The sequence below is a fragment of the Erythrolamprus reginae genome, chromosome 1, assembly GCF_031021105.1.
Source record: "Erythrolamprus reginae isolate rEryReg1 chromosome 1, rEryReg1.hap1, whole genome shotgun sequence".
NCBI lineage: Eukaryota > Metazoa > Chordata > Lepidosauria > Squamata > Dipsadidae > Erythrolamprus > Erythrolamprus reginae.
Genome location: NC_091950.1, coordinates 257916186 through 257943240, shown reverse-complemented (window position 1 = coordinate 257943240; position 27055 = coordinate 257916186). Strand labels below are relative to the sequence as shown.

General features: G+C 39.2%; 1 protein-coding gene across 5 annotated transcripts in view; it reads left to right on the top strand.

The window, feature by feature from the left end:
- MCPH1 (microcephalin 1) overlaps nucleotides 1-27055 on the top strand; it is a 163458-nt gene that overhangs the window by 6611 nt on the left and 129792 nt on the right. For 4 of the 5 annotated variants that reach the window (XM_070732873.1, XM_070732874.1, XM_070732875.1 and 1 more), the window contains exons 4-10: nucleotides 2098-2182; nucleotides 3617-3734; nucleotides 10418-10558; nucleotides 12403-12477; nucleotides 15919-16080; nucleotides 16174-16836; nucleotides 26722-26831. In XM_070732873.1, the coding sequence (XP_070588974.1) occupies nucleotides 2098-2182; nucleotides 3617-3734; nucleotides 10418-10558; nucleotides 12403-12477; nucleotides 15919-16080; nucleotides 16174-16836; nucleotides 26722-26831 (1354 nt within the window). Of the gene's footprint in view, nucleotides 1-2097; nucleotides 2183-3616; nucleotides 3735-10417; nucleotides 10559-12402; nucleotides 12478-15918; nucleotides 16837-26721; nucleotides 26832-27055 lie in introns of all 5 variants that reach the window. The other variant, XM_070732872.1, reaches the window with a different exon arrangement.

Sequence of the window (27055 nt, the reverse complement as noted above, 5' to 3'; positions counted from 1 at the left end):
TTGCAAATTGCAATCACAGGATGGTCTGCATTGTATTCATAAGTTGAGGATTAACTCTATTTTCCTGCGAAAGAAATAAGTCTGTATTTAGAAGTACACCAGTTCAAGAAATAACATATCAAAAGATAGGAAAGAATATTATGAAGACTTTGAATTTGCATTCTGAGTTCTTTTTAATTTCTATTTCTTGATATGGCAGAGAATAACATTGTACATTTCTTTCTTTTACTAATGCTCTGATGATTTCCTCTGTTTCCAGTGTTCACTTTTGCTTCGCTTAGTAGGCAAAATGAAGGGCTGCAATATTCATTGGAGTTGAGCAGCTTGTGGAAAATATTATAAACAAAACTAACAATTATTAATTTATAATAAAAATGAGAAATATTGTAAAATAAATTTATCTTTATAAATACTGCTGAATAAGTGGTATTTTGGTAAATAACCCAAATTATGTATAACAAATATTATGAAATAAGACCTGTTTGTATTTGTAAACACTACAAATACTGTAGCGCACACACATGAATGCACACACACACACACACACACACACACTAGCAGATTGGGAGAAAGATTGGAGAGGAAGAAATTTCAAGAGAATAAACTCTATCCTCTTCTACACATTGGAAGCAATATGATCAGGTCAAAAGCAAAAAAAGGGGGTCAGGCAAAGGACAGATTGCCTACAAAAACTGCTTCCTTTCTTTCTTAGTTCTTCCCCCCTCCTGATAAATACAGAGATTGGAGAGAAAGAGATTTCAAAAGAGATTTGCATATCACGTCTAGCTCCCAGCGCAGGCTGCCAGTACGATTGCATGTTTTTGCTGTGTAGAAGAGGAAACAGTTACTTTCTTGCAATAAATAATAATAAATAAATAGAATACTTTACCTTCCAATATCTCTACTCTTTAGGGGGAGAAAAAACATAGGCCAGGCACAGGACTATGCATACTGGCTGTAATGGTGTTCATTTGACTGAGGGATACTACAAAGGTCCATAATTGGTCCATAAATTTATTTTTCAGCACTATCATAACTTCAGTCACTGAACGAATAGTCAGTAAGTGACGAGTTGTATTGTTTCAGATTTCTGGAATTGAGACATACAGTTTTCTTGAAAAATACTGTTCTGCATTAATGCAGTAAAAATCAATACTTCTGCAAATATTCAGATACTATTTATATCCAGAGGTATTCTATACAATTATTTTTAAGTGTCATGTTATGTTTGGAAGATTTACACTTACATACTACATAGTCTGACTAGATGTCCTGTAAGTCACCCATAAGATGTATAAAGATGCTATAAGGAGGCTATGGATCCTTGGAAAAGATTATGGAAAGCAAAAAAAAATAATCTCTGGCAGTTACTTTGCCTTGTTCTCTGTTACTAATTATAATGTTCAGATTTCAAATTTGTCCTGGCTGATTTGATTAGATCAAATATGACAGGATTGGAACTTCTTGGCATGCTTATAAATATGAATTTACAGTTATGCCTGGCAGCAAGTGGTTGCTGTAGGCAACTGGGTGATTTTATGTTTTTGAGTTTTTAGGATTGGGGTACTGAGCCAGAAAATGGTCAACTGAAGGAATGGTTCTATATTATCTGCAACTAAAATTCTGATACATTCATGGGTGGGATGACAGAGAAGCAAAGGCCTTCATTTCTCAGAATTTAAAGCGGAGTGACTGACCTGATTGACATTTTAAGTCCTGCTATAAAGCCTTGGTCTTAGGCTCCGTCTGCCACAAAACTGAGGATTATGACCTATGCCTTTACATATTTTTTCTATCCGTGTGTAGCCTGCTAGCTCTTTTACAATTGTGTGTTCTATCTTCACTCATCTCAATATGAATATAACATGGCATTTGTAATGTTACTTTTACAAGCAAACAAGTGGTTTATTTGTTGACCTAGACTTTCTGGGCAAGCTTTGCTTCTCTGGGATCTTCGTAAGAAAAAAATAAAGACATGATACGAATTTGAGCATGATTTGTTAGAAATATTAAAGATTTCAGTCACTTAGAATAATCAATAATAATAGTAAATCTGTCTAATACTAAACCAAATGTGTATTCCTAATTCTTTCTCAGATGCCGAGAAGTTGGAATGCATATTGATGAGTCATTATATCCTGCAATAAATACTAATGAAGGATTACCTCAGTTTATTAAAAAGGTCTGTATATGCATAGTAACTTCCTATTATTTTAAATGCAGTCTTTAATTTTATTTCACATTGCTTTTAATTAAAAGTCTTCTGTGACTGAAGGATTAAAACAGGGTAAATACAGTTGTACCTCGTGATATGAACCCCTCATCATACGAACTTTTCGAGATACGAACTCAGGGTTCAGAATTTTTTTGCCTCTTCTTAAAAACTTTTTTCACCTTACGAACCTGCCGCCGCTACTGAGACGGACTTTCGTTGCAAGCCAAGCGCAGGTTTTTGCGATCCTGGGATCCCCTGAGGCTCCCCTCCATGGGAAACCCCACCTCCTGACTTCCACGTTTTTTCAATGCTGGAGGGAAATCCCAGGAGGGGAATCCCAGGATCGCAAAAACGGGCACAAAAACAGGAAGAAAAGACTCATGGAGCTCAAGGGAGGAGAAAGGTGTGGGGGAGAAGAGCAGAGTGGGGTGGACAAAAACGGGAAGAAAAGGCTCATGGAGCTCAAGGGAGGAGAAAGGTGTGGGGAAGATGAGAGTGGGGTGGACAAAAACGGGAGGGAAAGACTCATGGAGCTCAAGAGAGGAGAAAGGTGTAGGAGAGATGAGCAGAGTGGGGTGGGCAAAAACTGGAGGGAAAGGCTCATGGAGCTCAAGGGAGGAGAAAGGTGTGGGGGAGATGAGGAGAGTCGGGTGGACAAAAATGGGAGGGAAAGGCTCATGGAGCTCAAGGGAGGAGAAAGGTGGGGAGATGAGGAGAGTGGGGTAGACAAAAACGGGAAGAAAAGACTCATGGAGCTCAAGGGAGGAGAAAGGTGTGGGGGAGATGAGGAGAGTAAGGGGGGGAAAACGGGAGGCAGGGACTCATGGAGGTCAAGAGAGGCTCTTTTCACCTTGCTTCGTTGGGACTCCCTCCCCCCACTCTGTTCGCCTCAGTCTGGCCACCGCTTTTTTAAAAAAACCTTAATATTTTGGATTCTCGTAATGGGCTTGCACGCATTATTGGCTTTTCCATTGATTCCTATGGGAAACATTGTTTCATCTTACAAACTTTTCACTTTACGAACCTTGTCCTGGAACCAATTAAGTTCGTAAGACGAGGTATTACTGTATTATCTCAGATCCCAATGTATAGAAATAAAATTCAAAAAAGACTAAAGTAATGTGTTGTTTTAACGTGAGATGATTTTCTAGTAAAAATTTAATTTGATATATTCTGCAAAGAGCTATGGGTTGTCATAATCCCACTCAACCTTTGTTTTAGCCCCAGATTTTCTTTTGAAAAGGCATTGCCTCATGTGGAGATATTTCAATACAAATATTACAGTGATGTGTGAAAATTACTTTTTATTTTTGTAGAATTGGTGCAATAAAGATAAGTAGTGTTTCATATTAAAATATTATTTCAAAACTTACAAATCAATGTAATGATTCTATTTTTTAGCACAAATGCATGCAGCCCAAAGATTCATTTGGAAAAACTCCAGAGAAAGATCGTAGATTACAAAAAAGAATGGAAACGATGGTTAAAGAATTAGAAGTGCAAAAAGCAGCAGCAACAGGCAAGTATATGATCACAACATGTTGTTACAACCTGAAATACTTACAGGCCTGTTATAATTTCAAATGGTTTTTAAGTGACAAGTCATAAATCAAAGACTGCTTGTATCTTGCCTTGAGCCTAGAAAAGAGATTGAGGGTCAGACGATGTGCTTACTCTTTCCATATTCCTTTGGGAAAGAAGTTGTTCAGTTGTACTGATATACAGTACAGTAACAACATCAATCTTTTATATTTTTTGCAGACAGAAGAAAGGTTATAAATATCTATTCAGAACATTAGCTTTGAATGTAAAAAGTGATATTTAATACAGTCTCCAAATTTGCTCTGAAAATTTAAGAGCCCACAATTTAGGCTCTAAGCCTTTATATAATGTGGATTGCTGTAGGGTGTTCCAAATCAGTAGTACCTCGTGATACGAACACCTCGTCATATGAACTTTTCGAGATTCGAACCTGTGGTTTGGAATTTTTTTGCATCTTACGAACTTTTTTCGCTTTACGAATCCGCCGCTGCCGACAGGATGCCCCACCTCCGGACTTCCGTTGCAGGCGAAGTGCCCGTTTTTGCGATCCTTGGATTCCCCTGAGGCTCCCCTCCATGGGAAACCCCACCTCCCAGGATCCCAAAAACGGGTGCTCCGCTGGGTGCCGCCGCCCGTCTGTCACCTTCTGAAACAGCCGGGGCGCTTCTTGGCATTCTCCTGAACACCGAACCCAGAAGTTCGGCAAAAGTTCGGGTTTGGGAGAACACCGAGAAGCCCCGCAGCCTGGCTGTCACCTTCCCAGAAGAGCCGCGGAGCTGTCGGCTGGTCGGGAGGCTCAAATGGAGGTGGGGAATCCCAATAGGGAATTCCAGGGGCGGAGCTTTGACATCACGGAGATGTCCTTCCTGGCCGGCCAAAACGTGGACTCCAGAATGCCAAGAAGCCCCCCGGCTGTTTCAGAAGGTGACAGACGGGCAGCGGCGCTTGTCGGCGTTATCCCGAACTTTTGCCGAACTTTTTGGGTTCGGCATTCGGGAGAACGTCGAGAAGCACCAGGCTGTTTCAGAAGGTGACAGACGGGTGGCGGCACCCAGCGGAGCGCCGTTTGTGCGATTTTTTGGGGGGGCTTGCACGCATTAATCGGTTTTCCATTGTTTCCTATTGGAAACATTGTTTCATCTTACGAACTTTTCACCTTATGAACCTCCCGGAACCAATTACCGTATATACTCGAGTATAAGCCGACCCGAGTATAAGCCGAGGCACCAATTTTTGCCACAAAAACTGGGAAAACTTATTGACCCGAGTATAAGCCGAGGTTAGAAAATGCAGTGGCTACTGGTAACTTATAAAAATGGAAACCAATAAAATTACATTAATTGAGACATGTTTTAGAATATTTATTTTAAAGAAAACCAGTAAACTAGCTCTGTAAATTTAAAAGAGGGTAAACAAATTAACAATATTAACAAATTAAAAAGTAAAAAAGTAGCTCAATCAGCAACAATGCTAAAACCTAACTAGATTCCTTCTCATCATTAATTGGATTTACATTATTGTTCTGTTTTTATATATGCTGTGAGCCGCCCTGAGTCCTTGGAGAGGGGCAGCATACAAATCCAATTAAATAAATAAATAAATCTGTATGTCCAAACAGCTTCAGCATTAGCTGCTGTGAGGTTATCAGCATAGAAAACCAGATAGATAGATAGATAGATAGATAGATAGATAGATAGATAGATAGATAGATAGATAGATAGATAGATAGATAGATAGAATGATAGATAGATAGAAAGATAGACAGACAGACAGACAGATAGAATGATAGATAGATAAATAGAGAGATAGATAGATAGATTGATTGATTGATAGATAGATAGATAGATAGATATGCTCTCAAACCCACTTTATAAAAGGCAACTTTTAAAGATCCACAAACACACTTAAGAAATTCCTGTCTAGCTCTTGCCTCATTACACATTATTAAATCCTATCCAAGCAAGGACAGCAACTACCACAAGATACCATTTTTTAAACAGTTTAAATCTTTTCAAAAGAGGGGGAGGAGAATCGGACAGCAGGAGGTCTTTTTAATCCAACTAAGGGCAACTCAGAGAGAGAGAGGAATAGTTAAAACCTGTTGGCAAATACACAGGTTAAGGGAGTGAGGAGTAAAAAAAACCAAAACCCTGCTGGTTTAAGCCAGGGGGAAAGGAGGCACTTTGGCTACACCTCCTTCAAAGAGGTAACTGGCATTTTTCAGGGGGGGGGGGAGGGGGCAGGCAAGCACACAAACAAACACACACACACACACACACACACACACACTCGCTCTCCAAAATTCATCCTTCCCCTTTTTCTTTGTTGCCTTGGCTTCCCTTTCATTCACAAGCCCACCCCCACGCCGCTCTAGGGCTTCCTGCCGACTCCGATAGGGTTTATTTGTTGACAAATACACACACAGAGGGAGCAAGGAGAAAAAAACCCCTCCCGGTTTCAGCGAGGGAAAAAGAAGTAGCTGGCATTCTTTGCAGGGTGGACAGGCGCTCACACACACACACACCTTCTTCCAAAGCTGATTCTCGATCCTTTTTTTGTTCCCTTGGCTCCCCCTCACTTTCCCAGCCGCCTAAGGCTATGTAGGGTTCTCCTCACCCAGCCCGTGCAAGTGCGAATCAATCAGCTGCCAAATGGTACGTTTTCCTCTCCTCTCAACTCAGGGAGAACTTCAAGCTCTGGGTTTTAAACGCAACCAAACGGGGACACAAGAAGGTAGCCAGCCGCTTCTCATTCAGGCTCGCACTCATTCTCTCTGTGTGCGCTGCCTTTGGAGGCGCCTTTGCTTGAGCTGGGGAGAGGTGGCAATTGCCCCACTCCTCCCACTGCCTCCTCTCGCAGGCTCAAGCAAAGGCACCAGCCGACCGGCCCGATGGCGTGCGAGGGGAAAAAGGCGAGGGGAAGCTGGTGAGGTGGAGGGGGGGAGAGAGAAAGGGTGCATGCAGGCACCGTCTCTCTCTTCTCCCCCACAACTGCCCCGATGGCGTGCGAGGGGAAAAAGGCGAGGGGAAGCCGGTTAGGTGGAGGGGGGGGAGAGAGAAAGGGTGCACGCAGGCACCCTCTCTCTCTTCTCCCCCGCGACTGCCCCGATGGCGTGCGAGGGGAAGCCGGTTAGGTGGAGGGGGGGAGAGAGAAAGGGTGCACGCAGGCACCCTCTCTCTCTTCTCCCCCACAACTGCCCCGATGGCGTGCGAGGGGAAAAAGGCGAGGGGAAGCCGGTTAGGTGGAGGGGGGGAGAGAGAAAGGGTGCACGCAGGCACCCTCTCTCTCTTCTCCCCCACAACTGCCCCGATGGCGTGCGAGGGGAAAAAGGCGAGGGGAAGCCGGTTAGGTGGAGGGGGGGAGAGAGAAAGGGTGCACGCAGGCACCCTCTCTCTCTTCTCCCCCGTGACTGCCCCAATGGCGTGCGAGGGGAAGCCGGTTAGGTGGAGGGGGGGAGAGAGAAAGGGTGCACGCAGGCACCCTCTCTCTCTTCTCCCCCGTGACTGCCCCGATGGCGTGCGAGGGGAAAAAGGCGAGGGGAAGCCGGTTAGGTGGAGGGGGGGAGAGAGAAAGGGTGCACACAGGCACCCTCTCTCTCTTCTCCCCCGTGACTGCCCCGATGGCGTGCGAGGGGAAGCCGGTTAGGTGGAGGGGGGGAGAGAGAAAGGGTGCACGCAGGCACCCTCTCTCTCTTCTCCCCCGTGACTGCCCCGATGGCGTGCGAGGGGAAAAAGGCGAGGGGAAGCCGGTTAGGTGGAGGGGGGGAGAGAGAAAGGGTGCACGCAGGCACCCTCTCTCTCTTCTCCCCCACAACTGCCCCGATGGCGTGCAAGGGGAAAAAGGCGAGGGGAAGCCGGTTAGGTGGAGGGGGGGAGAGAGAAAGGGTGCACGCAGGCACCCTCTCTCTCTTCTCCCCCGCGACTGCCCCGATGGCGTGCGAGGGGAAGCCGGTTAGGTGGAGGGGGGGAGAGAGAAAGGGTGCACGCAGGCACCCTCTCTCTCTTCTCCCCCGTGACTGCCCCGATGGCGTGCGAGGGGAAAAAGGCGAGGGGAAGCCGGTTAGGTGGAGGGGGGGAGAGAGAAAGGGTGCACGCAGGCACCCTCTCTCTCTTCTCCCCCGCGACTGCCCCGATGGCGTGCGAGGGGAAGCTGGTTAGGTGGAGGGGGGGAGAGAGAAAGGGTGCACGCAGGCACCCTCTCTCTCTTCTCCCCCGCGACTTCCCCGGTACCTTCCCTACCCTTCCCACAGCCGCGGAGCCCCCTTTTACTTCCTGCTTGGAGCTCCTGCAGCTACGGTACTTCTCCGTTCCAGCAAAGTTGCCAGCCAACTGCTCCGACGAGAGAGGAACAGACGATGCGAAGGTGGGGGGGGATCATGAAGCAGGAATCCCCCCCCCCCCACCTTCGCATCGTCTGCTCCTCTCTCGTCGGAGCAGTTGGCTGGCAACTTTGCTGGAACGGAGAAGTACCGTAGCTGCAGGAGCTCCAAGCAGGAAGTAAAAGGGGGCTCCGAGTGACGCGGCTGTGGGAAGGGTAGGGAAGGTACCTTCCCTTCTCCGTTCCAGCAAAGTTGCCAGCCAACTGCTCCGACGAGAGAGGAGCAGACGATGCGAAGGTGGGGGGGGGATTCCTGCTTCATGATCCCCCCCCCCCCCACCTTCGCATCGTCTGTTCCTCTCTCGTCGGAGCAGTTGGCTGGCAACTTTGCTGGAACGGAGAAGGGAAGGTACCTTCCCTACCCTTCCCACAGCCGCGGAGCCCCCTTTTACTTCCTGCTTGGAGCTCCTGCAGCTACGGTACTTCTCCGTTCCAGCAAAGTTGCCAGCCAACTGCTCCGACGAGAGAGGAGCAGACGATGCGAAGGTGGGGGGGGGGATTCCTGCTTCATGAGTCCCCCCCCCCACCTTCGCATCGTCTGCTCCTCTCTCGCGCCGTCGGAGCAGTTGGCTGGCAACTTTGCTGGAACGGAGAAGTACCGTAGCTGCAGGAGCTCCAAGCAGGAAGTAAAAGGGGGCTCCGCGGCTGTGGGAAGGGTAGGGCAGCTGCCGGGCTCCCGCGGTGCGCCCTCTTGTGGTCACCCGGCGCCCTCTTGTGGTGACCCGAGTATAAGCCGAGGTCGGGTTTTTCAGCCCATTTTTGGGGCTGAAAAACTCGGCTTATACTCGAGTATATACGGTAAGTTTGTAAGACAAGGTATCACTGTATTTGGTTTTTTTTAAAAAAAAAAATTAAGTGTTACAATCTATGTATAAAGTAAGTTTCTATTGTGCAGGTTCTGTGAATCATATTAATTGATTCCAAATATTGGGCAACTGATATCAATAATAATTGTAGTACAGTGATCCCCCGTTTATTGCGTCCCCAACCATTGCGAACAGGGTACTTCGCTATTTTTCAACCCGGAAGTCAAAAATACCATCTACGCATGCGTGCCGGGCACACATGCGTAGATGGCAGCGGCTTCCCTGGGTCTTCCCCCTCTTGCTGGCGTCAGCGAGGAGTTTCCCCACCGCCCACGCAAACTCCTCGCTGCCGCCCGCCCTTCGCTCCGCCCACGCCGTTCATTCTCGCCGCTTTTGAGCTAAATCCGGGAGCGAATTCGTTTCCGGACTCAGCTCAAAACCGGCGATACCAAGCGGCAAGGAACGGCTTGTCTCGGCGCTTTCGAGCTGACAGCTCGAAAGCGCCGAGACAAGCCGTTCCTTGCCGCTTGCTATCGGCGGTTTTGAGCTAAGTCCGGAAGCGAATTCGCTTCCGGACTCAGCTCAAAACCGGCGATACCAAGCGGCAAGGAACGGCTTGTCTCGGCGCTTTCGAGCTGACAGCTCGAAAGCGCCGAGACAAGCCGTTCCTTGCCGCTTGCTATCGGCGGTTTTGAGCTGAGTCCAGAAGCGAATTCGCTTCCGGATTTAGCTCAAAACCGCCGATACCAAGCGGCAAGGAACGGCTTGTCTCGGCGCTTTCGAGCTGTCAGCTCGAAAGCGCCGAGACAAGCCGTTCCTTGCCGCTTGGTATCGCCGGTTTTGAGCTGAGTCCGGAAGCGAATTCGCTTCCGGACTCAGCTCAAAACCGGCGATACCAAGCGCCCCCCCGGACCCCCAACCCGGGTTTGGGGGGCTGCTAGGAAGCCCTCCATGCCGGCGGCAAACAGCCGCCCCGCCCCCAATCTTCGGCTCCTCGCTAGCGCTGTGGGAGTAAAAACACCGTCTGCACATGCGCAGACGGTGTTTTTACTTCCGCATCGCTACTTCGCGAAAACCCGCTCGTTGCGGGGGCTCCTGGAACGGAACCCTCGCAACGAGCGGGGGATCACTGTATACAGTTACTATGAAAAATAAAAAATAAGACTGTATTTGCAGAAGTATTAAACAGTTGCTGCTTTGAAAAAAATAAGAGCATCTGATTGAACATAATAGAATCTTGAACTACAATGAATTAGAGATTTATAAGGGAAAAGATTATTCTGTCTAATTGATTAGAATTGACCAAAAGCTTTATTGTTAGAAGATATTTGTACGTTGCAGATCTCTTTTTTAGATTATTTTTAAACTTTCAGAATGTTATAATAATGTCCAATCTCCAAATGTTACCCTTTCAAAATATTGTATATATTCTTTCTTCTTAAATGTGAAATTCTATTGATGATTTGCCATTTTTTAGAAACAGACATACCAGTTTTATTATTTGAAGATGATGGTTCACTGATGTACAGCCCAGCAAGTAAAATAAAGTATCAATGCAGTCTAATGGAGAAAAGAATAAAGGACATGAAGGAGAAAAGAGATAATGTTTCCCCTACTGGTATGATACCTGTTGCTTTTCATTTGTAGGATGCAGAATTACATTTTCTTTTTATTGATGGATTTTTATCAGTATTGGTTCCATTTTGTCAACATTCCCCATCCTCCCATGCTTGTTAGAGAATCGGCTGTTAAAATGAAATTTAATCTATATATTTTTAATTAGGAAATGCATCTATTTCCCCCCTCAGACTTAGTTTGGTCTCTTTTCCTTCAGTTATTATTTGAACAGTTATAAATAAAATCACTGAAACAATAGGATAGTCATATGCTGGAATGTGGGTTTTATTCTTTAGACCTAGCAAATTAATGTCGCTGATTTTTATAATCAAATATATATTTTAGAGACAATGGTGGATATAATTGTTCTATCACTGTTCATTGTCCAGAGTCATAGTGGAACTGAATTTCTATATTCCGTATTTTTCGGAGTATAAGATGCACCTTTTTCCTTCCTAAAAGAGGCTGATAATTTGGGTGCATCCTATACTCTGAATGTAGCTTACCCCACCCCACCCCCAGCCCTAACTAGCTGCTAACAATCTTCCCAGTTCTTACTTTGCATGCTCTTTCATTGTTTTCTGTCTGCGAAGAATGTTTTCTAAGCCTTAAGTCTTTGCAGAGTTTTTTTCATTGCTCTAACTTGCTCCAAATAAGTTTCTTTCCAGCCTTAACCAGGTGCTAACAATGTTCCCAGCTCTTACCAACTTGCAAGCTCTTTCATTGTTACTCTCCAAATAAAGTGTTTTAAAAGCACTAACCAGGGGATAAAATAATATGCTAGAGCTGATCAGACTAAGGACGCTAGCCAGATGAATGCCTGGCTAAGCAGATTCTTTTCCCTATTTTCCTCCCCAAAAATTAAGCTGCGTCCTATACTCCAGTGCGTCTTATACTCCAAAAATTTTGTTGGTTAAATAAAGGTTACTTAACTATGGCTGCCACTATTGAAATAAAATGAAAAACCCCCACACATTCTCAGCAGAAGAAATGGAAATTAGAAATGGAATTTAGACAGTTAAATGGGAAGATACATATTTTGAAGAATGGAATTTAAAGAAGTACTATAAAAGTATTCAAGCAGACATTATGAAGATGTCATATGTGCTGCAAAAAATACTAGAAAATGGTAACACTGTAGAAGCAAATAGATAAGTAAAATATGTGGTTCATGGAATAATTGTATATATTTTTTAAAAAGTATAGAAAGGCTAAATTCAATATTTGACAATTAGAAGAATATTGGGAATCATGTATGTTTATTTATAAATTGGGGAAGGTGGCTGCACGTTTCATCTGTGGAAATGTCTTCAAAGGAAATGCATATTGTTTTACATTAAAGTATGTTCATATTGTTAATCTTAAAATTTTTAGAATAGGTATGAAAATAAAAAATGCTTTATTTCTGAGGAAGAATTTTTATTTCTTTCTTTGATAACTTCAACAATACAATCTTTGAGATTTTTTCAATATTTTGGACGTATATGAATTTATTGGCCTGAAATCTGAATTTATCAAGCTAACAAATTAATGCAGCCATAAATCAATATTTTAAAAACCCTGATTACAGGAGACATATCATTCAGATGACATGTTAATGTTTCATTTATGTGCTAGTTTCCTAGCTATAGCGTGCTGAGCTCTTACCATTGCTTAGTATGATGGCTTAATGTAATCCTCAGAATTTGTAGATTTTTAATACTAAAACATTCAAAAATTTAAAAGCACTGTACTAAAATGTTGTAAGAACATATGTCTTTTGAATATGCAACTACATATTGATATTGGCCTTAAATGTCTTTAGGAATTGCTTACTCAACATAAATCTAATAACTTACACTTTAGCTTCACAGTTATCTCAGATGTCTGACACTGATCCTGCCATTGTGTCCACAACATCAACTTCAGCATTGACTTCAGGTAAAAATAAAACAACCTTGGAAATAAAAACTAAATGTTCACATTCAAAAATATCCAGCAGTTAAGTGTAATTGATAATACAAAATAAATATTTTGAATGACCCTGTAGTGCTCTCTTAACAGATAAAGAGTCTATGGAATTATTATTTTATTATTATTATTATTATTATTATTATTATTATTATTATTATTTATTAGATTTGTATGCCGCCCCTCTCTGCAGACTTGGGGCGGCTCACAGCAGCAATAAAACAATATGCAATAACAAATATAATATAAAAAAATCTAAAAACTCATTATTTAAGAAGCATACACATAAACATACCATACATAAAACTACATAGGCCAAGGGGAGATGTATAAGTTCCCCCATGCCTGAAGGCAAAGGTGGGTTTTAAGGAGTTTACGAAAGGCAAGGAGGGTGGGGGCAATCCTAATCTCCGGGGGGAGTTGGTTTCACAGGGTTGGGGCCGCCACAGAGAAGGCTCTTTCCCTGGGTCCTGCCAGCCGACATTGTTTAGTCGATGGGACCCGGAGAAAACCAACTCTGTGGGACCTAACCGGTTGCTGGGATTTGTGCGGCAGAAGGCGATCTCGAAGATATTCTGGTCCGGTGCCATGAAAGGCTTTATAGGTCATAACCAACACTTTGAATTATGACCGGAAATTGATCGGCAACCAATGCAGACTGCGGAGTGTTGGTATAACATGGGCATACCTAGGGAAGCCCATGATTGCTCTCGCAGCTGCATTCTGCACGATCTGAAGCTTCAGAACACTTCAAAGGTAGCCCCATGTAGAAAGCGTTACAGTAGTCGAACCTCGAGGTGATGAGGGCATGAGTGACTGAGCAGTGACTCCCGGTCCAAGTAGGACCGTAACTGGTGCACCAGGTGAACCTGGGCAAACACCCCCCTCGCCACAGCTGAAAGCTGGTTTTCTAATGTTAGCTGTGGATCGAAGAGGACGCCCAAGTTGCGAACCCTCTCAGGGGGTTAATAATTCCCCTCCTCCAGGGTGATGGACGGACAGATAGAGTTGTCCTTGGGAGGCAAAACCCACAACCACTCCGTCTTATCAGGGTTGAGTTTGAGTCTGTTGACACCCATCCAGACTCCAACAGCCTCCAGGCACTTCTACTCCTTTGCTGACTGGACATGGGGTGGAGATGTACAGCTGGGTATCATCAGCATACTGATGATACCTCACCCCATGCCCCTGGATGATCTCACCCAGTGGTTTCATGTAGATATTAAACAGCAGGGGGGAGAGGACCGACCCCTGAGGCACCCCACAAGGGAGAAACCTAGAGGTTGACCTCTGACCCCCTACTAACACCGACTATTACAACGGAATATTTTACTGAAGAAAGATGCTGCTGTAAACAATGTTAGTGCTCCTAGTATATTTTATTGTTTTGGTATTGCTAATTTTGTTATTAAGAGCACTACTAATACAGTAATTATTAGAACATGGACATGTATTTTTAGTTCTGTGTTTGAACTCTTAGTATCATCTACTTTTTATTGCTGATCTAGAATTGATGTCTTGGCAATCACTTCTTGACTTAAATCTTGATATCACATAGACATTTAGGACAGAACTCTCTCCCTGTTTCTCTCCATGGTGCAGAATGATTACACTCACATTCTTCAGTTAACTAAAGCTTCCTGATTTATCCAAACATGGAAACTGATTGCCCAGTTTGGAGGAACACCAAAAAAAGATGGACGACATTGACGGCAGGATTAGACAAAAGAAAGCAGTTCTCATGAACTGTCAAGGAGATTTATTTGATATGTGTCTTATTTCTGCCCAATGAGTTTTGGAACTATGTTCCTTCCCTAGGGCAATCTTCAAATATATAAAAACATTTAAATATGCTATTTACAAACATTTAAAGTATTTTAAAACATAATGATTTTAAAATATTGAAATGCCAAGGAAAACATCCAAATTTAATGAAAGAACAATTTACAGCAGTGTAATAACTAAGTTGATATTCCTTTTTATACAATATGCATAATTTAGTGATCGGCAAGTAATTATTTGGCTTTTCAGGTTCCTTCTCTCCTGTCTTCAAGGTTGAAGGAAGGAAAATTGAAATTTCTATTCTGAAGTCACCACTATTTATATGTATGAGCCTAAACAAATTAGTTATGGTATATGCATAAGCCAGTTTCAAAGCCCTTAATAATTCTTTGTCTCGTTAACATATTGTTAACATGTAATCAGAGGAAATCAGAACCCAAGACTAATTGATACTGAAGGTTTACTCTGATTCCCACAGGGAAATGGAATCTTTAAAATTCCCTTTCCCAGGTCGGTCTACAATCATCCAAAAGCCAGTTTGGGTTATTCCTAAATGCTCCCATTCAAATTATTTCTGAAACTGAGGACCCAGATTGTAATATGCTGGCTCTGTTAAAAAGTGCTATTGCTAACAAGTTGTAAGCTGCCTCGAGTCTAGAGAAGGGCGGCATAAAAATCGAATAAATAAATAAATTCAGGGAGCAGCATCGCCAAAGAAACAGTTTTGACAGCGAAATCAACAAATTGGCAGGTTAGACAAAAGTTCCTATCATCTTGGGGAGGCTGTTCCATTTTTAAAAAACAATTACATAAATTATTATAATGTTGATATTATTACAAAAATGATTCAATTCATTATGCCTGAATTCCTTTGGTATCATCTCTTGCTTTAATCTTCTTTGTTTATTTATTTTTTTATTTTTATATATATATATATATATATATATATATATATATATATATATATATATATATATATATATATATATATATCCATCGAATAGGTTGAAATAGATCTATACTAGTCTCCCTTCTTTTTTATTAACAGCAATAATATATTACATACGCGCGCGCACATACACACACGTGTGTGTGTGTGTATGTATGTATTTGATTTTCAAACAAAAATAATTCAGGACTAATTAGGCTTATTTCAAACAAAAATACGCTGCTATAGTTACGTAAAAATGTTTTAATTTTTTGTAGAAAAACAATGAGTGTAAATAAGGTAACATTCACCCATTAATGCTCAACAGAGGTGGTGTACGTTAACTATGAGTCCCTTAATTTCTACTTGAGATTAGCCAAAATATTATGGAAGAACAAATCAAATGTGGCAAATTTATTTTTACTGACAGAACAAAATATTTGCAAAGAGCATTTCACAAAGTATGCTAGGATGATTAAGAAACCCCTCCTCAAACCAGTGAAGCAATTGTATCTTTGGAAGCTTATAGAGGTATTTCAGGTATTTCCCAATTACCTGTACATGTATGCATAGCCATTTTCCTTCTCTTTGCTGGTAGCCCATTTCAAATGTTTAATCTTACTCTACTTTTTTTAAAATTCATGTTCACTTTTTTAAAAAATAAGATGTTATTTTCAATAATGAACTATTTCTGATTACAGAATTTGAAAGTAATCACCTTTTAAATTCAACCTTGGTTGTAAGTCCTGAAACCAAGTATCTTGGAAAGAAATTAAGCAACTGTTTAGCTAATACAGAAAATGTGATGGATGTTTCCAGAACCTCTTCTGATTCTCAACATACAGGCCTAAAGCAATTGAGTGGTAAAGATTTTCATAAAAATTCAATCCTACCAAATGACAAAGAATGTGATTTCCTTGTCAAAAAGTCAATAATTGATATACCTTCTATTTCAGAATGCAAAGATGGCATTGACTGGTTTTTAGCCATTGCTGATAGCCCCCTTCCTCAGGTGAAAAATGTGGACCATTGTGAACTTACTGGAAATACCAACATCAGTAGTTCTGAGAATGACTTTTCTTCAATTAATCTAATTGATACTCCAGCAAGGACTAAAGATTCTTCTCTTTGCAAACGACGAAAATATAGAAGGAAATCAAGCCTTGGACTGAAGGCTTCTATATCACATGATAAAGAACCTCAAAATGATTTCTTACTTGCATTGCTTACTCCAATTAAGTCTGCTAAAGATCAAGATTCTTCTTTTAAAGATTGTTTTTCATCTTCTAACTTTACTAATAATAAAATAAGAGCCAGCTTTCCTCCATGTCAACAAAAGTTACAGAATGACAAGGAAAGTAACTATAATTCTCCCAGAAGCAAATTAGAAGATAAGTTGCAAAATTCTAGTCCAGTAAGTACAAGTTACAACAGAAAGAGGAAAAGAGTGACTGAGATTACTGAGGATGCAGTTAGTGAACCCAGGTTATTTACAATTCATTCAATGAGAAAAACAGGTGTAAATTGTGCATCAAACATTGAAAATGGAAAGAAAGAAACTTCAGACTGTTTTTTAAATTCCAACATTCAGGAACAGATCACAACCAGTTCTACAGTTGGTAAGTTGTTATTGAAAGATAATTGTCCAGCAAAATAACACACAACAATATTAATCTGAAAACATTCATTCTAAAATATAAATGAGCACAGAGGTATTTTTAGAATCTTATTTAGAAAAAGGTAATAGTCTATGCATAAAAATATTTAAATAAATATTCTGTATAGATTTTTTTCTAAATATTTTTAAAAACAAAGATACAGTTTAAATATATGGAGCAAGAGAGTAATGAAAAATTGTTATATGTTTCTGATGATAGAATATTATTGAATTCTTAGTATTTCATCCTTATAATTTTATGCTGGTTCACTGAGTTTTTAACCAGTGTTAATAAGAATTTTGAATTTCCTGTTTAAAATGCAATATGACAAAATTATTTTATTACAGCCAGGAAGTTATTAATTGGAAATTCCTAAAAATTATACAGTTTTGAAAAGTACAGCTTTAAAGAAGGACAATTCATATAAAGGCTACATTTAAGTTTTGTGAACATTTTGCTGAACAAATGAAACTTAGAAATTCTTATTTTAAATTCTTAAAATCTTATCTAAGAATCTCAAAAATGTGTACACTGAAAATTTATGAACATTGTTTTTTTATTCCTGAAAATCACTGAAAGAAAGGCAATATAGACTTAACATGTCTACAGACTCAATGAGGTTTTCATTACTGGAAAACGTACTTGATGGTTGATGGGTTTTTTTACAATAGTAATGCTGCTGTCTAGTAAATATATAGTGCATCTTAAAATAATTATTAAAGTTTCATTCTATAAGGTCCACTTATAAAGTGCTAGAAAAATGTTATTATGAAGAATTACAGATTTAATGTCTCAGTATTATTAACATATGTTAAATAAATTATGAAAATAACTCATGTTTGGCTTACTAAATATAGCTGAATGTCCTTTTGCTGATACATCTGAAATAATGATCTATGAATACAGTGCCTTAGTTTCAAGAAAGATGTGTATGTATAGATGTATAAAGCTGGAACCATAGGAAAATCTTATTTGATGTTCAGAAAGTGAAATAACATTTAAAATAGTTTTCAATAAAAATAAATGAAGGCTCTGCCTACAGAAAAAAATTATAGTAGTCTTTTGATTCAATTTAAAAATATAATTACATATTGAATTATCTTGATTTTCTGCGGGAATTAACTGATAGTAAGTTCTCTTATAAAATGATAGCTTTATTCTGTAGCATTCTCAGCTTTTTGAGAATTCATTTCATATACAACCTTTCTCTAAGAGATGTGAAACTATTAATAATTAGATTTGCTTTTTAAAAATATTTTTATTAATTTTTAACAGGTTTAATATACACACAACATAAAACAGTGCACAGTGAAATGTGCCCAGCACCCCGACACACACACATACCCCACCACCAAATCAGGGGTGTTTCTTATATAATCCACTTTGACCCAAGAACAATATATCTACCGTATATACTCGAGTATAAGCCGAGTTTTTTAGCCCCAAAAATGGGCTGAAAAACACAGCCTCGGCTTATACTCGGGTCATTGACAAAGTCACCACACGAGGGCGCCATTGCTTGAGCCAGAGCGAGGAGGCACCAGCTTTTGTCCCCTCTGGCACGCCGTAGTTCCTCTCCCTAGCTCAAGCAAAGAAGGCAGCCATTTGCAATGGTGAGTCGGATTAAAAAGGCCCCCTGCTGTCAGATTCTCCTCCCCCTCCTTTGAAAGGATTTAAACTGTTTAAAAAATGGTATTTTGTGGTAGTTGCTGTCCTTGCTTGGATAGGATCTAATAATGTGTTATGAGGCAGAGCTAGACAGGAATTCTTTTTCTATCTGTCTATCTTTCTATCTATCTATTTTTCTATCTATCTATTTTTCTATCTATCTATCTGTATCTATTTCTTTCTATCTATCTATCTATTTTTCTATCTGTCTGTCTGTCTGTATCTTTCTATCTATATCTATCTATCTATCTATCTATCATCTATCTGTATCTATTTCTATCTATCTATTTTTCTATCTAACTATTTTTCTTTCTATCTATCTATCTATCTGTATCTATTTCTATCTATCTATCTATCTATTTTTCTATCTGTCTGTCTGTCTATCTATCTATCTATATCTATCTATCTATCTATTTCTATCTATCTATCTATCTATCTATCTATCTATCTATCTATCTATCTATCTATTTGGTTTTCTATGCTGATAACCTCACAGCAGCTAATGCTGAAGCTCTTCTTTGGATACACTTGTTTGTTTGTTTGTTTGTTTGTTTGTTTGTTTATTTAATTGGATTTGTATGCAATCCCTCTCCAAGGACTCAGGGTGGCTCACAGCATATATAAAAACAGAACAATAATGTAAATCCAATTAATGATGAGAAGGAATCCAGTTTTGAAGGATTTTAACTCTTAGGTTTTAGCTTCCTGATCGAGCTACTTTTTTTACTTTTTAATTTATTGTTAATATTGTTAATTTGTTTACCCTCTTTTAAATTTACAGAGCTAGTTTACTGGTTTTCTTTAAAATAAATATTCTAAAACATGTCTCAATTAATGTAATTTTATTGTTTTCCATTTTTATAAGTTACCAGTAGCCACTGCATTTTCTAACCTCGGCTTATACTCGGGTCAATACGTTTTCCCAGTTTTTGTGGCAAAAATTGGTGCCTCGGCTTATACTCGGGTCGGCTTATACTCGAGTATATACGGTATTTACATATTATAGAGTGATTTCAATTTATTTCTTGTAGCTTGGTCTCGGATTCTACTCATCATATATTGTCTTACCTTGTCCCACCGTCCCATCAGTTGTCTCAATTCAGTTTCATTATCCAAATTTATCCTTTTATCCATAATTTCAAATTGAATATGGTCCACCATGTACCTGTACCAATTTTACATTGTCCATTTTGTCGCATCCTTCCACCCCAAAACTATTACCGCCTGAGCGCTTTCTATTGCTGCTTGTTTTATTTCTCTAAATTCTCCCATCGCATTGCTTTTAACTAGTACTGCCATTTCCTTAGTGATTGTTCATTGTATTCTATTAATATTCTATTAATGTCTTCTTGCACTTTTTGCCAAAATTCCTGCATTCCCAAAACATATGCATAAACACTCCTTTATCTTGACACCCGTGCCAACAAATACCCCTGACATTCTGCTGAAAGTGTGCGAGTTGAACGGGAAAATAATACCACTTATGTGATATTTTCCTTCTCATTTCCCTAATTCTTGTATTTTTAATTTTCCTTATATTTCTACTGTATTTTCCATCTCTTGTACCTTTACTTGTATCTCATTTTGCCACCATTTAGTCAATCCTTCAATCGTGTCCCCGTCTGACTGCACTAGCAACTTATACATATTGGTTGCTTGCACCTTTATACCCTCACTTTTTTCTCTTATTATTTTCTCTAACCCTGTCTCCTCCCTCAATAGTACTTCTTTATTCTCCCTTTCATTAAGATATTTACATAATGCATTTATTTGTAGCCATCTTCCCTTACCTAACCATCATTCTATACGGTTTCTACTTGGCAGGCCATCCTTCTCATATAACTGTTCTATCTTAGTTATCCCTCTTCCCTTCAACTGTCCTATAACCCTATTTAAATTCGTTTCATTATCTCTATTTATTACATAAAGCGATGACAGTTTAGATTTATATAATCCTATTTTCCCCTGCCATTTTTTCCAAATTTCCATAGTCCCTTTCATGGGACCTATTAATTTACCTAAGTCGCTCCTGTTCCACTTTGTAAAAATTAATTCTCTATTCTTCATCCCGTTTATCTGTTTTTCCAATTTCACCCATTTGTTTTCACATAATTGCAACTCCATTAACCTTTCCATTTGAAAAGCTTCCCTATACAGCTCCAAACAAGGAACTCCCTATCCCCCCCTGTTTTTCGTTCACAATTAACCACTTTTCCTTATTCTTGGTCTCTTATCTTCTTCAATCCAATAGTTAAGTTTTTTGTCCCACTCTTTAAACTTAAATGCTGACAACCCACCCCCACAGCACCTGAAATAGGTACATCATTTTGGGAGCTATCATCATTTTTAAAGCTCTTATTTTAGAGATTCTCCTTAGCTTTTTCTCTTTCCAGCTCCTCATCTGTTTCAACATTTTCCTCCATATTAATCTATAATTCACCTCCTCAATTTTTGCTGGGTTTTTCAATAACCAAATTCCCAAATATTTAATTTTTTTTAGTCCTAATTTCAACCCTGATTCTTTCCTAATTTCTATCTGCTCTCTCGGACCTGTATTTAAACACATAATCTCTGATTTTTCCATATTAACCGACAGTCCTGATTCCTGTTTAAACTCTTGTAAAATATTTGTTATATCTTTAATCATCTCCATCGGGGTCTGGGTCAATATAATTGCATCATCTGCAAATAAATTTATTTTCATTTCTAATTCCCCTATTCTATATCCTGCCCAGGTGTTATCTTGTCTTATCTTATTAGCTAAGATTTCTATTGCTATTACAAATAATTTTGGAGATAAAGGACATCCTGGCTTGGTGCCGTTTAATATTTTAATACTCTGCATTCTTTGTCCATTCAATCTTATATACGCTTCATTCCCTTTATAAATGTCTTTTATAATTTCACAAATCCCCCCCCCCCATATTTAGTTCCTTACATAATTTATATAAATAGCTATGGTTAACTTTATCAAAGTCTTTATACACATCTAATTTCAAAATTCCCAATTTCCTTTTAGTAACAGTAGCATGGTGCATCACATTTATTACATTTCTAATCAGTTCACTTATTTTCCTTCCCTTCACGAATCCATATTGATCCTCTTCAATTATTTTTGGTAAAATATTTTCTAATCTACTTGCCAATATTTTCATAAATATGTTATAGTCTTGATTTCCCAAACTGATCAGACGGTAGGACCCAGGCTCTCCTAACCCTGCTGTTCTGTTCGGGTCTGTGAGACCCGAAATCAAAGTTTGAGACCATGTAAAAACTTTTCCCTGCATATCTGAAACTTGAAATTTCATGACTTTTCATCATTTCAGGAGTTCTGTACTGTTCCCGGGGTCACCCTGACCCGGACCGAAAACTCTTCATTTGAAGTGCTTATGTTTGGTCAATTTAAAAACTTTTTTCACTTGGAAAGTAGTCTGAACATTTCTGCACACAATGATATCAAAATTGAACTGAAAAAAATTATGCATATTGCTTTATTTTTATTATAAAAGGCAGGACCCCCCCCCGTTTTTGTGATTTCTTTTTCAATTTATAGATAGTTTAGCTTGCAAAATGTGTTCAATTTTACTAAAGTTGGTGTGGGATTGGTAGTTTGAACATTTCTGAATATAAGAAAAATATAAATGAACTGAAAGAAATGATTCTTATTGGTTTTTTAAAATCAGAAATAAGCCCCCCCCCCCCTGGCAGCTTGCAAACATTTTCACTTTATTTTTTTTTAGGCTCCAAATCCGAAATATTTTTAATATCTTATGCATTCATTTACTCAATTTAACATTGCTGATCATAAAAAAAATATTTTTGGGGTAGGGGCTAATTTTTTTCTGGGCAAAGAAAAAAATCACGTTGAGTCTGTTTCGGGTCGTGTACGACCCGGACCAAAATGATTTTTTTTTAGGTACTTGAACCCGAACCCGGGTTTGGGGTTCGGGGGGTGCTGGGAAGCTCCCCAGGCCGGCTGCGACCTTTTAAAACAGCCGCGCCGCTTCCCAGCTGTCTCCTGAAGCCGAACGCTAAAGCTGAACTTCCGCGTTCGGCTTCGGGAGACAGCTGGGAAGCGGCGCGGCCGTTTTAAAAGGTCGCAGCCGGCCTGGGGAGCTTCCCAGCACCAACCCCCGAACCCGGCTGCGACCTTTTAAAACAGCCGCGCCGCTTCCCAGCTGTCTCCTGAAGCCGAACGCTAAAGCCGAACTTCCGCGTTTGGCTACAGGAGACAGCTGGGAAGCGGTGCGGCCATTTGAAAGGGTCGCAGCCAGCCTGGGGGGCTTCCCAGCAACCTCCCGAACCGAACCCGGGGTTCAGAAAAATTTTGCCTCTTCTTACGAACTTTGTTCGAGTTACGAACCGGCGTTCGGGAGGCTTCTGGGAAGCCCAGCCGCCCGGCTGTCACCTTTTAAAACAGCCGCGCGGCTTCCCAGCTGTCTCCGAACGCCGGTTCGTAACTCGAAAAAAGTTCGTAAGAAGAGGCAAAATTTTTCTGAACCCCGGGTTCGTATCACGAGTTGTTCGTAAGACGAGGGGTTCATATCTTGAGGTACCACTGTATCTCCAAATTAATTTTGGAATTTAATAATTAGATTTGCGACATCAGCTTTCAGGTGGATTTTTGGAATCTGGTGAAAAATGTTTCTGTCATACATATCTGTGGTGATATTCCTTTAAAAGAGTGCTTATGCCCTTGATTGCTCAACATTCCACAGCCTGTAAAATTTAGTGTACTGTAATGTGTTTCCACATAACTATGCCAAGGACTATAGCAGTTTGTAATGTTATAATATAATTTTGTTTATTCAAACTAAATTAATCTCAGGATCTTGACATAGATCAGTTAATAAGTACAGATTGGATTATGAGTCTTCAGTTTGCTAGGTTCTATTTCATCTAAAATCTAAGATTGGATTATGAGTCTTCAGTTTGCTAGGTTCTATTTCATCTAAAATCAAGGGTTAGTCGGAATTCAAATCTGATTTACATGTGGAAATTAAAACCTGGTTGTTTCATCTATTAATGGCAATCTACAGTCAATGTAATCTTTAGTTATGAAAATAATACATTTATTCTGGTCAATATAGGAACCAATAATCATTCAAGACCAATAATCATTCAGGATTATAGTGTTTAGATGCATTTTCTTAGTTTAATGTAATAAATATTGATCTCATGCTTCTTCACATATCATTCTGGAAGAATTGTAGACACATAACTTTAATTGGACTGAATACACAAAACCAGGAGTGGCAGAAGAGCTCCATAGATCTAATATATACATGATGACTGCATTAAATCTTTCTCATATGTATTATATAATCTCTCTCATATATAACAGTACACTAATTCTCATGTTTCAAACAAAATTAGGACAGATCTCTTGTAAGCATAGTATCTCAATCTGGTTATTAAAGCAACCCCATCTTTTAGGCTATATAGAAACCTTGGGGATAGAGGAGATAACTGCAACACTGTAATAAGTACAAGAAAGGTGCTGTCTTGTGCAAATTGTAAAACAATACTCCTGAACTATTTTTGCATGTTAATACATGTGTTAATATTCAGCCTTGCATAAAATATAAATTATTTCCTTACCAAGAGCATCAATATTCTAACTCATTTATAAATTTGTGATAATTTTTTGTAAATATCTACTTGGATATATGATTTATTTTCTATATAGTGTATTGCTATTTAGATATTTTGAATTAATAAAAGTATAGATGTGAAATGTGTTTATCTGAATTGTGTGCATTATTGTACTATGGAGTATGTACATGCTGTATTTTCCACCAGCAAATCCAGGGCAATGGGTTATATAATCATTGAAGCCAAATTTCAATTCCAATTACATTATAGATTTGTTTACCTCAACAGCTCTTGATATTTAAAAAAACGCATCATGCATTGGGAGAGAAGTATTGCTGTTTTTATGATACACCATTTTAATAACTCTACATACAGCATTATTTGCTAAAAGTGTACTTTTTAGTCAGTTGTAATATAAAATTCAGTAAACTAAAGCTGAATATGTATATCTGCACATGATTTGTAGGCCTGCTGGAATCTAGGTTATTCATTTCTAATCTAATCATCTTTTTGAATGGCAATAGTAGGACTCTAAATCCCTTCATTTATTTGTTATCATTGCCCTAGTATCAATTCACAAGATTGTGTGAGAATTAAATGTCCTCATTAGTATAGTTGCCATTACCAGAGTTGATTGTAAGAGACTTACATGGCAAATTTTATAGTGATCAGCATTGGAGACATGTTTGTCCATGTTTCTTATATTACAAATGCCTAAGTCCCATAGAAGGATTAATAATGCACTTCCTTTTTGGCATAATGTATATGTGAAACACTGGCTAGAATTTGAAGAACACCAGTTCCCAGATGCAGCTTAGTACTTTATGAACAACTATGTTTATATATAAGTTATTTCTTGTAGGGGTGAAGTATATCTCAGTATTTGAGGCTTGCTTATATTTGTATTAAAAGTCAACATGCGTTTGGAGTTTGAGAAAGCAATTCCAAAATAGACTCTTAAAAGTTAACATGGCCAAATCATGCCTAGAAAATGCCATACTACTGATATTATTTTTACTGGCTGTGATCCCTTCATTTATACCATCCTAATCTTACAATATCCATGTACAATATAAGCTTTTCCCCCTATTTTTTTTCTCCCATTTCCTTGCAAACCTAAAAGGGTAGTTATAGAAGTGCTTAATACATTTTGAGTTATTTTATTAAACAAAAAAAGCTGTTCAGAGAATAGTATTCATAGGTATTTACAATACTACCGATAAAATATTTATAGTATAGCTAGAGTACAGTGACCTTTTTTATTTCATAGTATATTAGGGCCAAGAGATCTTATATCAAGAAATCTGATGTTCACAGCAGTTTTTCCCATCAAATTAAAGACTTCATTATATATTCCATAAAGCTCAGACTACTGTCATGTAATAATTATGTTTTATCTGTTAGTTCAGTGGTTCCCAACTTGGGGGTTGAATGACTCTTTCACGGGTTGCCTAAGACTATCGGGGAAAAAATATTTGTGATGGTCTTAGGAACCAAGACACCGCTCCTCTATCTGTCTCCAGGCAAATCCACCCACATGCAAATAGACTACCATGGGAACTTCTGATCATGTGCAGAAGGCAAATTTCTGTCACTGCGTATGTATCACCATCTTGGTTTTTACTCTCTTTTTTTTTTTGCTTTTTTTTTTTTTAAATGGTGCATACATGCACGCACAAAGCATGTGTGCAGCCAAAGTGCAGGGGGAAGCGAACTGGCAGTGAGGTAAATTGGAACCCACCTCTGAGTTTCCTAATAATTTTATTATTTTATGGTTGGGGTCACCACAATATGAGGAACTGTATTAAAATGTTGCAGCATTAGGAAAGTTGAGAACCTGTGTTAGTCGCTGCTAATAAGATTGAATATGGCCTGAAGATAGTGAGCAACCAAATATGAACACAGCTATAATTAATTCTGAAATTAAGAGCAGACATCTTAGAATTCAAATAATATGTGAAGTATATGAAATTGGAATTTTTTTATAGAGGTATGTAGCTCCAAAGTGTTCTGAACTATAAGAGGTTGCTTTGAAGTAAATTTGATTTGAACTGAACAGAAATATTTCCAGAAGGAACTAAACAGTTGTTTTGAACTGTAAACATTTCAACATTTAAAGTATTTTGACTGTCACTGCCATTTTCATCTTAAAGGGAATTTGCTTCTAGTAATATAAAGTTGCAGAATGAAAATCTAACAAAGTTCTGCTATAAAAAGTTATGAAGATCTAATAGGCTGTGAGAGTAATCTTGGTGCAATCTGTAAGAAACTGCTGGTTTGCCTGTGATAAAGAGAAATAAAAGGAAATATTCATTTTTAAAAATTCAAATTAGGACCTGTAAAAATCAAGATGAAAGGTTTTGAAAGATATCACATACCTAAAATGATTTTTAAAATGTTTACTTAAAACTGAAATTATTCTTTTTTTAGAGAAGCCATACAGTGTAGAGAAAATATAAAACATCAAGGAACAGTGCCTGATTATGAAAAATATACAGGAACAATGCAAAGCGAATACGTGAACAGCATTTACATTTTTCATAGAATGGATTAGGATTAACTCTGAATGGATCTGGTTTTTAGATCATGCCAAATTTTCAACGAATGATGCCAGAGAAATTGCTTGTGAGCCTTTGGGGAGCCATGTGAATGAGCCTCAGAGGAAATTAAAGATTGCCAGGAGAATAAAAAAGGTGAGTTGGTATATCATGGCTGTAAGACCAGTAGAAGGACATGGCTATTGTTTCTTCTTTTTCCCAGGTTCAGTGATTTCTTTTTGTGTCAAGTCTGGGGAGCCCTACATTCTGCAGAAGTAGATGGGAATCCTGAGGGGGGACGACAAAATCTAATATTTAGTGGACACAAAATCATAACAAACCATTGAATAGCTAATCTATACAGAGGGAAAACATAATTG